Consider the following 13,426-nt stretch of genomic DNA (forward strand, 5'->3'; position numbering starts at 1 on the left):
CCCAGAACTGCACACAGTATTCAAGGTGAGATTACACCTATGCTAAATACCGTGGGAGAAAGATCAAAAGCCTTTGCTCTAAGATATGGAGGCCAGATATGGTCAAAACTCTTATAGAAAAGCTGATGTACACCAAATGAAACATATATTTGGAAATACTAATCCAGCTTTATTACAGAGTTTAATTTTTCAGGCTCCTTTCCAAAATTATTATTCTGTTTTTAAAAATGAACTACTTGTCACATTTTGAAAAATATTTTGACAGCATTTGTGTTTTGTTTTTTTTTGACAAAAAAGAAGTGTTCTTGCAAAACATTGTCACTAAGTCACTTTGTGATGGAAGACGACTTAATGAGATTTTTTTCCTAAAGCTCCATATACGTAGCATGGCTGTGATGCTATGGGCAGCACAGGAACTTAGAAAACGTCAAGTAGTTTGAGGTTATTGGAACACCTATTTGCTGGCTCTAGTAATACTATTAATTAGAAAGATATATAATGCCCATGTAATCAATAACATCTAATATTGAGTGAGTTTCAGCGTAAGTCTGTGTATCTTCATTTTGGAAAGGAATTCTGTTCATGGCTAACAACATCTCTCCCGTGAGGAGAAGCTGAGAGCTGGGACTGCCCAGCCTGGAGAAGAGGAGGCTCAGGGGGATCTCATCCATGTCTGTAAATACCTGAGGGGAGGCTGCAGAGAGGACGGAGCCAGGCTCTTGTCAGAGGTGCCCAGGGCCAGGACCAGGGGCACTGGGCACAAACTGGCCCCCAGGAGGCTCCCTCTGAGCCCCAGGAGCACTTCTGGGCTGTGCGGGTGAGGAGCCCTGGCACAGGCTGCCCAGAGAGGCTGTGGGGTCTCCTCCTTGGAGGCCTTCCAAAGCCGCCTGGAGATGGGCCTGGGCAGCCTGCGCTGGGTGGCCCTGCTGGGGCAGGGCTTGGGCCTGGTGGCCTCCAGAGGGCCCTGACAGCCTCTGCCACCCTGTGGTGCTGTGAAGTACTAGATTGATCTGAACTTTTCAGTGGAGAAGAAAGACAGATGTGCTGAGAAGCAAAACACAGTATGACAGCTAGTATTATTTGTCAAAAATGTTGTTTTATTATAAATACTGAAAAAAGTTCCAAAATAAAAAATTTAAATGTCCTAAATTTTGCCTTCATATAGTATACATCAAAGCTTCTGACATCCCTTAAGCATTTCAAAACAGGTTTCTTTTTGGATATACCTGTTGATTCTATAGACTTTGTGTAGGTATACAGCATTATGGAACACAGTTCAGGCCCTTCGATCAACAGAACAGCTTAAGTGAAGAGTTTTGAAAACAGAGAAGTGGCTGAGATATTGTTAAAGTTGCAACAAATAGGCTACAACACATTACTAATAGGCTTAGGATGATGGTTAAGCTGTTCGGATCAAATTCTCTCTTCATCTGAGCCCTACTCATGCACAGAGAAAATTTCATCTACCTGAAATCGAGTCGCAACAGCTCACCCATAAACTTTTGGTGTTTCAAAAGTTAGATCTGCAGGCACCTTTAAGAACCTTTTAACACTGCAAGATGCAGCATAGCAGGGCTCTAGGTGTTATAGGGTTGCCTGTGTGGAAAATACGTGCTTAGATACAGAAGCCAACTGGTGCTGGATCCAGCTGCTGGTCCTCCAGGGCTGCCATGCGCTAAGGCACAGGTAGCATCCTCCACTGTCTACAGCTACTCTAATTCTTGACATTGGTTATACGACACTCAAAATTTGTCTGTCTGGCACAGTGAAATGCCGGAGGCGTCAGCATGATGTTCTGCTGATCTTGGTGCGTCCCACCAACAGCTAAAGCTATGTAAGGTATTGCACCCTGCAGACATAACCATAAAGAAGTTAAGAAAACAAGAGCAATTAGCCCTCGGGGTTTTTATAATAAGAAGCATTTTCTTAGCACTGCTGCTTCGATTTAAACAGATGAACACCAAAAAGGGCTGTGATGCCCTCTAGTCTGATCTTGTGTGTAACACACGCTCAACGATTACTCAGTAGCTTCTGCGTCAATTTGTATTTGATTGCTAAGTTTGTAACAGAAGGCTGATTTAAAATGATGAAGATATGGAGAGAGTGTCATGCCCTTAAATGTATTTCTCTACCGATTAGATATCCCTACTGAATTTAAAACACAGACTTTTCTAGCCTTAGTCTGCCAACCTTCAGCTTCCATCTTCTACTGGATCTCACTGTACATTCTTCTGTTACAAAGCTAAGTAGCTTTATATCAGAACTATCAGAACCATCTCCCTTATAAGCTTCCTTCTTTAAGGTTCTGTGGATGAATAAAATTCCTTGTTTTGTCACTGTCAGACTTTTAAAAGCATGCATTCAACTACACTAACTGATGTATTTTCTGCATTAAAACAATCTGAAGGGTAATTACCTTTACCTTTTTTTTTTTTTCTAATTGTGCAGTGCTCAGAGGCCAAGCACTGTTGTGAACTGAGCTTACAGCTGTACAATAAGAACAAGTAGTTGATATTTTTTCTTTCTCACATTTCAAAAATGAAACAAATTAAGACATGATTCTGTATGTCCATAAAAATGCTGGGGAATATCTTAAGCTGATTGAAGTGACCGTAGTTGTACTGGAATTGGTACAGCCATGAAAACCTGCATATGCTAGCAGACTGCTTCATCAGAGCTAGCATTTCTAAGGCAGGGTTGCCAGGCTGCTTCTTTCCATGAAGAAGAAAAGCAAGGAGCTCTGTGAGCAGTGGAATTAATGTAGCTCTGTCTTCTGTATTTCCCAGCAGCTTGCACCTTCCTGCTTATTTCTGACAACTTCCCATGTTATTTCTGGAGTTCTCTGTCCCGTACATCTTCAGTTCCTGCATCTTCCAGATCTGTTGAACCAGGCAAGAAGTAGCTGGTACTTCAGCTGGCTCAGAGCTAGCTATAGCGTGCCGTCCGGGATGTGCATACCAATTGGGCAGTTTGCTAGCAGCAAGCAGAATAGGGAGAACCAAGTCCTCCTGTCCTTTCATTTTGAGGAGGCACTAACTTAGACCTTAGTACTCTCAGCTGACTTGTATAACTAAACTGACTTCTATAACATTTTTATTAAGTATATTTACGAGCTCTCTCTACTAATTTTGTTCGAAGTTGCTCAACAGACCCAGCAGTTATGAGGAGGCACTGACACACAGAACAACCATATAAGCCTCATTCCTTAGGAAAAAGAGGCTAGAAATGAAATAATATATTCCCAGTAATGTAACAGAATTGACTGCTGTTACACTATTTCAGCAGCATAACGTAGGATGTAGTTTTACTGGAGCTGAAAAGCTTAAATTAGTAATCGCACCTTTGCTTGCAGACACACTTGAGTAAGGCCATTTTAACAGCATGTTCCTATCGGAGAATCACAGAATGGTTTGGGTTGGAAGGGACCTTAAAGCCCACCCAGTTCCACCCCCCTGCCATGGGCAGGGACACCTCCCACTAGACCAGGTTGCCCAAAGCCCCATCCAGCCTGGCCTTGAACACCTCCAGGGATGGGGCATCCACAGCTTCTCTGGGCAGCCTGTGCCAGGGCCTCACCACCATCTGAGGGAAGAATTTCCTACTAACTTCTAATCTAAATCTCCCCCCTCTTTTAGTTTAAAGCCATTACTCCTTGTTCTATCCCTACACCCCCTGACAAAGAGTCCCTCCCCAGCTTTCCTGTAGGCTCCCGTTAAGTACTGGAAGGCCACTGTAAGGTCTCCCCGGAGTCTTCTCTTCTTCAGGCTGAACAAGCCCAACTCCTTCAGCCTCTCTTCATGGGAGAGGTGCTCCAGCCCTCTGATCATCCTCGTGGCCCTCCTCTGGACTTGCTCAAATACATCCATGTCCTTCTTGTGCTGGGGGAGCCAGAACACACACTCCAGGTGGGGTCTCACAAGAGCAGAATATAGGGGGGAGAATCACCTCCCTCGACCTGTTGGCTACACTTCTTTTGATGCAGCCCAGGATATGGTTCGCTTTCTGGGCTACAAGTGCATGTTGTTGGCTCATGTAGAGATTTTCATCCACCAGCACTCCCAAGTCTTTCTTTGAAGGGCTGCTCTCAATCGATGCTCCATCCCTGGAGGTGTTCAAGGCCAGGCTGGATGGGGCCTTGGCCAATCTGATCTAGTGGGCGACATCCCTGCCTATGGCAGGGGGTTTGGAACTAGATGATCTTTACGTCCCTTCTAACCCAAGCCATTCTATGATTCTATAACTCATCGCCTAGCCTGTATTCATGTTTGAGATTTCTCCAACCCAGGTGCAGGAACTTGCACTTGGTCTTGTTGAATGGCATGAGGTTCATGTGAGTCCACCTCTCAAGCCTGTCCAGGTCCCTCTGGATGGCATCCCTTCCCTCCAGTGTGTCAGCTGCACCACTCAGCTTGGTGTCATCAGCAAGCTTGCTGAGGGTGCACTCTATCCCACTGTCCTTGTTGTTAGTAAAGGTATTGAACAGTACTGGTCCCAGCTGACCCCTGAGGGACACCACTTTTCACTGGTCTCCGCCTGGATTTTGAGTTGTTGACATTAAGTCCCTGGCTGCAGCCATCCAGCCTATTCCTTATCCACCCTTCAAATCCACACCTCTACAATTTAGAGACAATCTTGCACCTCTATAATGTCTTCAGATTTTAGAAATATGACACAACTAGCACTGCTAAGATGGCCAGAAAGGATTTGTAATATCCATCCACAAGAAATAACAGGGTATTTACCAGTAACTGGATTCCCTTAGAACTTATTCTGTAGAGCAACACCACTTCCTGACATTGTCAGTTGTTTTTTTTTTTTTTTTTTTTTTTTGATGGGAACAGTAGATGTCTTAGATGTCTTCGCTGCTTGGTGGAGCAACCCCTTCCATGACACCATGTCCACCTGAGGTAACCCTGGTGGTGGCACTGGGCTGCCCATGCTTGGCAAGCCATGGAGAGCCAAACGGAGGGTCTTTTGGTGTTTGGCACCAAAAAAATAATAATAAATAAATAAAGATTTGAAGCCTTCCTTTCACCTAGTGGAGGTGCAGCCCCCTTTATTGCCACGGGATGACGTTCTGCTAACTTCACCGAGTTACACCTTGCTTCCGAAGAACCTAAACCCAGCTTCAGGAGGACTTGAAGAGCCACCCCGTGAGCACGGAGGCTGCCACTCTCCTACAACCCTACTCGGCTGTCCCCTACGGCCCCACAACGCCGCTCCCACCCCCAAAACCCGGCGAACGGCGCGCCCGGCGCCCGCTATTTCCCTGCCGGGGGGCCCGGGGCCGGGCGGGCGGCCGGGTCCCGGCGGCGGGGCGGAGCCGGGGCTCGGGGGGCGGTGGCGGCTCCGTGCTGGGCGCGGCGGGGCCGCCCCTCGCAGCGGCGCTGTGGGTGCGGGCCGGCGGCCGCTGCGGCTTTCGGCGGGCTACGTTAAAATGGCGCCGTAGGCGAGCGGCCCAGCGCGCTGCCGGCTGCTTGCGCGGGGCGGCGGGGGCCGCCTCTTCGCCTCCCTGCCGTCTTCCTCCTCTTCCTCCTCCTCTTCCTCCCCGGCAGCGATGGCGACTCCGGACCAAAAATCCCCCAACGTTTTGCTGCAGAACCTGTGCTGCCGCATCCTGGGCAAAAGCGAAGGTAACGGCTGCCCGCCGCCCCCATCCCGGGGGGGCTCCGGTGCCGCTCCGGTGTCGATCCGGTGCCGATCCGGTGCCGCGGTGGCCCCGCGGGAGAAGCGGGGCCCCGGCCCCTTTCTGAGTTGCTGTTTGTGGGCAGTGCTCGGCGGGGAAATTCATGACCTAGCTTTCGTGGTATCCGTTTTTTGAGCGGGAGAGGGCTTTCTGCCATGTTATTAGTAGCTCTGAAGTGCCTTACGCGTGCTCTTTTCCTTCTGAAAAGTCACTCCAGGTTCCCGTTGGGTATTTGCATGATAGTAGCTGATACCTTTGAGTGTTGACCTGTTGTACAAAATTTGGTTCAAACTGGCTAAAGCATGGCCTATAAATGAGCTATCTTTAAAATGTAGAAAATAAGTGGTGAGGTGTAAATTATTCCCCCCCCCCCCCATGCTTTTAGAGATCCGAGTCTAGTTGCCCTTTCCATTTTTTAAAAAAAAATCACCTGCAAAGCCATGAACATCCTATTTCCAGAACTGTCAGTCTGTAGGAATTCAGTGTCAGGAATCTCTGGTGTGAGGTTTTTCTCAGGATGCGGCGCCTACTCTTCCCCTACCTCCCCCAAATCACTTTTAGCTTGTAAGCTGTGTAACACCTCATGTGCTTTTATGTAATCATATTTATTTTGGTAACTGGTCTAATTGTATATTAAAGGATATTTCACATCAGCCTACAGTTCCAAGCTGCTATTATAGCTTGGCTTTTAAAGCTGTTTCTCACTTTTAAAATCCCCTAGAAAACATGTCCTAATACAGTTGATGTGTGCTTATATGTAAGAGCGCTTCAAACTTTTTCACTACCGTAAATCTCAAATTTATTGTGCTATTTCTGCTTTAAAAAATAAATAAATTGTCTTTATGGCAGTACTGGAACCCTCTTTTAGGCCATTATTTCTATATTGCTGATGCTGAATCTGATTTTCTTAAATTTGAGGGTGAATTTCAACTTAATCCAAGCTTGTTTTTTGGTATTGGGTATATTACTTAGGTTTATTACGCTTAGAAAACTCCATGTTTATCAGTTATGGTACAAGTAGTGAGGAGAGGTGCGCCACTTCTACTGACTTTATGTGTAACCTTCTTTTTCAAGCCTTAGTTTCTTACATCTCCCTGTCTCCTGACTAGAGGGTGCCAGCAGGACGTGTGAAAACATGGAGGAGAACTCTGATATTTTTAAAAAATAAGTGCTGAACCTATTCCTGTATGGTGAGATTCCACTCATGTAACTAAGATGTCTCATGTGCATGTGACAGAGGAGAAATTTTGCCCCAAATCGTGGTAAGCTGCTGTGTGCAGCCAGTAGTCCACTGTCTGCTCACTTACCCGAGAACTTATTAGAATCCTTCAGCTCCTTCTGAAGGATTTCTTAAACAACTTTTTTTAAAAAAAAAAAAGGCTTTACCCACTGCACTTATTGTTGCCCACAGTTTTGTGCATGTGGCAGGTAAGAAGCTCATATTTACATGCTCTTTATTCTTGTGTTGTAAGGGACTTGAGCACTAAAGACTCACCCTTTTAACATGAGACTTCTCCTGAAACAGTCAGCTGTAGCATGCGTGTTAGCATGTCAGCAGCCCTGCTACTGGTGGACAGTTATAGAGACAATAATGCAGGAGGTCTTTGTGGATGAAATCCCAGTCATGAAAGGTGTGTATGGCTTTTTTCAGTGTTACCTAACATCTAACTGGTTTTCAAGCTTTTAACTGATTTCATTTCAGCACTGGACAAGTCTGAAGTACGGTATTGGTGTGCAGTTAGTGGTGTGCGTGCAACTTCTCCCGTCCTTGGGTGCTGATCAAGTTAAGCTGCTTTGTATACACATTCTCTTTTTTCTGAGGCAGGTTTTACAAGTATGATTAGTTTGGTCTCTGTTAAATGATTTATGACGTGTAATTACTTCTGTGGAGTTTTTTAGTAGAAATTACTGTAATAAATTAAAAATAGTCACAAGAAGCTGTAGCTAGGTCCACACAGTCATCTTTAACCACTTATGTGGTTATCCTGCTGTGAACTTCTTGAAATGCTAGCTTTTGATACTTTCCTAGAATAAGTGCTCTAGTAAAGTACAAGTTATTGAAGTAATTAATATGGATTAATAATAGAAAGGAGCTGTGATTTGACGATCTAATGGATCTTTCTGCCTGTACACTCTGTACTTCAGAAGGCTTCATCTGCTTGGCTACTGTCCTGCTCAGCACTTGTTTGCTACTACATTAGCAAGGCATCTATAGTTTCAGTAGGTGCTGAAGGGTTCAGTTTATGTGATGTCTGTATCGTAATAGTGTGCTGCAGCTGATGTGAGTTACGAGTGGCCTTACTCAGCAATGCCATGCCTGAAGCCTTCAGCAAATCTGATCGAGCCCGTTGTCAGCTGGGGGATATGCTTCTACCTGTGACGTCCTGCATTCCCCACTTGTCTGAGAGCTGTGTTGAAGTGAATTTGTGCTGTGATGCACTGTGACAGCAGAGCTGTCCAGCAGTAGAGCCGTTCTCTCTCTCCATCCCTGATTTTGGGACCACCCACTATATAGATGGCTTCCTGCGTTTCCGAAGTCAATCAGCTGCATAGACCATTTTTGCTGGTTTTTTTTTTTTGGCAAACTTTTCTGCGTCTGAGAAACTTGTTTCAAGATCTGTTGAGGTATGTGAAGAACTCAAAACCAACCAAACAACAGACATATGTCAATATTTTTGCTAGAACGAAGGTTTGAAAGACCTCTGTTCCTGTGCTATAGCCTAAGTGAGGACTGGAAGCCCTCTCTTTTTGTGGCACCATGTGTCTGCAGCCACCAGTCCCAGTTAGCGGGGGACCCTGGTGCTCTGTGGTGGGATTGCTGGCCTCACTCTTCCTTACATCCTCACAGTGTCTAAGAGTTGGTGGGCAAGATCTGCATCAACCTTTCTGGGTTTATCCACCTCACTTTTACACTAACACCTGATCTTGCAGAGAACTTGTCTGCCTGTGCAGTAACTTCCATGACTTACTTTCTTCCTTATCTGTGGACTCCAGCAGTTGTACAAGGTTGCATGCTGCTCCCTGAGCATGAATTTAATGCTCCTGACAGAGTTTCTTGTTCTTAGCTATCTTTCTGAAACCTCTTGGAAGTCTCAGACAGCCAGACTTTGTAGACTGCCGTACTAGTTAGTGTGTCAGTTTTAAGAGCTCTTAGTACATCAAATGATACTGCTGTTAATATTAAAGCTGTATCTCCCTGTTTTGGAAGCCTAAAAAGATTTTTGTATGTCAAACTCCTTTAGTGTTTGGAGGTATGTGTGCTCTAGAAAGTGGTATTTCAATCTTCGGAGAGGAATCTGCTATCAGAGGCTCATGCTATGGCCTTAATTTAATCTGTCATCTCAGTGGTTTTCTTGTTGTTATAATTTCATTTTATTTTTTAAGCTCTGAAGTATTGGAAAAAAAATTTTTTTGGGGGGGGGGGGAACACTGAGTTTATTCAAAAAATGAAATGGAGGTTTAGTTGTATGGAGTAACAGAAGCAAATGCAAAGTGACAAGTTAGATCAAAGGTCATAGCAAGGGGAAAGTTACAAGCAGACCATCTACCCACTTTGCTGATAGTTCACTGGGATGTTCCTCACGTCTGTTTACAGACAATGCAACAAGAACCAGGGATATTAACAGAAATAAAGAATGGTTGTGTTTCCTGTGCTGTGCTTCAAATCTTGTGCGTCTCCTGTGAGTAAGGAAAGGTGTGTGGGTGTGTAGGACAGGCTTGTGGATACTGAAAGGACCGTTAATTAAAAATAAATTCTAAATGCTTCAATAAAAATTAGCATTAGAGACTATTTTTTCATTTACGTTTTATATATTTTTGTTGCTCTTAATGAATTTAGCTATCTTAAACTTTTCTAAAGGTGAAGGCCAATAGAAATAGAATCATAACATTGCTTGGCATTTCAGACTGGTATTTTAGCTTATCAGTATATGGCATCATATATTAATATAATTGTTTTCTTTCCTGATAATTCATACTGACATAAAGCTTTTGATACAGCTATGATGCGTAAAGAAGACGTAGCAGCATTGCTATATTGATGAAATCAGGAGCTGCTCACAGCATGTGTGAGCAGGTTCTCAAATTTTACAGCTTTGATGCTTAATTTTGCAACAGTAGCACATTAGGTGTTTAGCAAACACACTGCTACTATTAAAAAAAAAAAAAGCTTTTTGTGAGCATGTGTTAGCTTAGAGTAATGGTGTTTGAGTATTTTTCAGCAATAGTCGTTCATTACCACCCATGGAACATTGCATGTGGTTTAATGTCATTGTTTTACAATAATGCTGTATCTCTATTTGAACAGAGCTGTTGTTTGGGAAGAGGCAGCTGTCTGGAAGAGGAAATAATGGAGAGCTTGCTAATTTCTGAAGTGTTTCAAGAAAGTGATTATTGACTGGTCTAGATGAACTTTTTTTTTTTAGAAACGTCCTCTAGGTTTCGCTTACAGGCAAGTTAAAATAACCAAGTGTTTGATCTCTAACAATCATAATAGTTTCATGGTTTGCAACAAGTCCTGAAAACAGAAGCAGCAATTGAAGCCTTTTTTCCCTTTAAACTTAGAGACCTGTAACCAATTATGTTGGGAAAAAAAAAGTGTAAGACTGTGAAGTGAATTTCAATCCATTTCCTAGAGTTGTAGGTAAAGTTAAAAGCTTCTTTTTAGCAAAAGACCTGCTGGATTTCAGTATTTCATCTGAAATACTGGCTTCTTGGAAGTATGCTGCCCAAGTGATTCTGTGTTTTCTTCAACTTTTCCTTTGAACTTCACCTTCTTGTACTACTCAATTCTTCTGTACTACCAAATTCTTCTTATGTATTGCTTCTCTGTTTTTTTGCCTGTGCTAAACTTGCACTTTGTGTGACTTTAAAATGTTATCTGCCTTTGGAAGCAGTTTGGTTTTTATACCTCACTGTTTTTAGGAAGATATGAATGGCTGGGTGGACTGTGGATCTCTGAGCTATTGATAGCTTGCTCTGCTGAAATGAGAGACTTTTTAACTCTTTTTTTGTGATCTGCAAGTGCTATTGCTTTGTTTAACTGTATGGCTGCCTACAGGTATAATTAATTTTCTGTGTATATGCATATTACTGAAGGGGTAATGTCCATCTTTGCTTCAAATTATTTGATCAGGCCTTTGGAAAATGAGTCCTGCTTGGTGTGGTTTCCCCCTTTCCCCTGTGAACAGCTGTATCAGTGCCGTGCATCACATCCCGTGAACTTGCTCTTCCATAACAGATTTATATTGAATCACTTTTTGATGGAAAGGCATGTGCACATACATAGGCACACACCTGTGTATCTTAAACCTGTCTGCTGTCTCAGTAACTGCTTTTTGAAGAGGGAAGCAATTAAACGTCTATTAGTTATAAGCGATGCAGTTCTTTATTTTACTGACAGAGATCAGTATTAAGTCGTGCTTAATCGCTTCATGTACTGAAGTTATTTTACAAACTTGTAAGAAGTAATTTGCTGCTGAGGAAACTCCCTTAGCAAGGAGTTCTGCTTGTAAAAGAATCTGGACTCTATATGACTAAAGCAAGAGAAGCTGAATAAAACATAGTAAAAATAATAATAATAAAAAACAACACTCTTATGACAATGCTGTTGCATTTCCAGTGCAAATCTGTATGTGTAGAGTGGATAACTTTGGGCCATAACATTAATAGTGTAACAGGTTTTAATCTTCAGAGTTTTTTTGATGGAATTGTAGTCTTTCAACTAAAGATCTTTCCCACATGCCTTCTTATGACAGTATGGGAAAACTCTAGTAGGTTTCTGTGTTTAAGTAGTCTTGCTATAGTTAATGTTGAAATAAGTCACTTATGAATGTTGTTAAAGCTTCCCCATTAAGTAGCAGATTTTTTTCTTATACTGTTGACAAATTACCTATTGTGTTTTTTATTAGATTGAGAACTTAGGTTTAAATGTTCAAGATTTTTGTCTGGAAACCTGCATACATATTGTCGCTGTCTTGCCATCAATATTCCATTGTAACAGAAAATGAAAAACGTAGGTAGTCCTAAAAATTCTGGTGTCAAAGGCAGACTGGAAAACACGCAGGTAGTGAAGTCCATGATTTTTCTTCCATTATTTTGAAGGTAAGTCTGTATTCTGATATCTTTTTCTCATGCACACATGCACAACAATACAACAGCAACAAAAAAACAGTCTTGCAGCCATGTATAGCTAGCTGTCTTCCTGAGTCAGGTCTTTCGAAGAAATGAGACTCCAGAGAGTCTTTAGAGACTTTGTGTGTATCTTTGCTGGATTTTGTGATCATTGCATCAGGTGATTATGAAGTACCAGATAGTAAACTCACTTGATTTCTCTTCGTATGAATCTTGGTTCATTCGAATTTAATCTGAACCTGTAAAACCACAGGGAACATCAGAGAAGAAGCATAGCACTTTAATCTTTTTGAAAGACTGATAATAATTCGTTTCAGAAACAAAAAGAAGTGAGTAAACAGTAAATACAGCCTTGCTTACAAATGAAAAACATTATGCATTGCTGACTTGTATAAAAAAAAAATAAAACAGTGCTCTGATTTCTATTTTTTTCTCTAAGCATTAGACTTAGTAATAATTATAACATATACTGAGAAGTTAGCAGAAGCAGCTGAATGAGTAATGCTGTATTGTCCAGATGCAGCAGGATGTTGAAGAATAAAATATGTAGTAGACTTGAAAATAAAAATACTTGTTAAGATGCACATACTATGATATATTGCAAGATTACAGATGTGTAGGAAGTAAGTTGATTCAGTAAGGTTGTGAAAGTTTGTTTCAGGTCTTCTCTTCAGTAGAACCTCAGTGTTTTTCAGCTGCAGTGGTGCCAGCTTGTTCTTTCATTCCCTTTCTGTACTTTCTCTCATCAAAAATTTTTCCTGTCAAACATGTCTCTGTTCCTCCAAGGTCTCTGGCTTCAGACTGGGCAGGAGGCAGTACCTGACACTGCTAAACCTGTGCTGACAGACCAGTGAGACTGCTGAACTGCTGAGCTTGTGCTGCGTTCTGACCCCCTGGCAAGGTTATTTGGGTGGTGGTTCTGCCAGTTGCCTCGTGGAGACCTCTGGGATTTCTGGCTTTAGTTTTTTTCCTTAAAGGCTGGTGAGAGAGGGTAGTGGAAGTGGGTGTAGAAATGAACTCCCAAACATCGTTTTCCTTAGAAAACCAGAGTAATGTGCCTCGTTAGTGAAGAGAAACTCCATGGGGAGGTGCTTGTGGCTTTGCTGTGGTTGAATTTGTGTGTGTTTTTAAGACACCTCTCTTCTTTTTTTTAATTGCTTCCTTTTTATGTTTTTCTGTAACATTGACCTAACTTACTGGAGATCTTTTTCTCTCACACTTTTTAGTCCATAATCAGTTTTTTAATTATTTAATCTAGGCACATTTTGTAATGATCAAGTACTCTGACATTAACCCTTGGACCTTATCCTGACTTCAGTTCATCCAGGTCATTTGACTTGAAACTCTCTTTAGCAATTTTATTCTTAAATTGTAGTTCTAATCGAGTCACTGTAACAAAAGATACCTAAGAATGACTAGAGAACCCTAACTGTCCCAGCTGCTCCTGAGGGCACAACTGAGGAATTAACGAAAGATACAACAACTCTTATTATTGTCTGGAATAATTTAGTGCAAATAGTTAACTGACCCAGCATGGTTTTTAGGGGCCTACCTGCCACTTCAGGAAGTCTTTCAATATCTCTGATTCCAGTGGACCTTTGCCGTATT

The 13,426-nt window shown here is 42.5% G+C and overlaps 1 protein-coding gene across 2 annotated transcripts in view; it reads left to right on the forward strand.

Annotated features, from left to right (window-relative positions):
* The first annotated feature begins 5,365 nt into the window (after nucleotides 1-5,365).
* The window catches only part of TUBGCP3 (tubulin gamma complex component 3), a 54,537-nt gene continuing 46,476 nt past the window's right edge, over nucleotides 5,366-13,426 (forward strand). For both annotated transcript variants that reach the window (XM_080577123.1, XM_080577124.1), the window contains exon 1: nucleotides 5,366-5,633. In XM_080577123.1, coding sequence (XP_080433249.1) covers nucleotides 5,558-5,633 — 76 coding nt within the window. In that variant the 5' untranslated portion in view covers nucleotides 5,366-5,557. The remainder of the gene's footprint in view (nucleotides 5,634-13,426) is intronic.

Source organism: Anser brachyrhynchus (genome assembly GCF_964034855.1).
Source record: "Anser brachyrhynchus genome assembly, chromosome: 1".
Classification (NCBI taxonomy): domain Eukaryota; kingdom Metazoa; phylum Chordata; class Aves; order Anseriformes; family Anatidae; genus Anser; species Anser brachyrhynchus.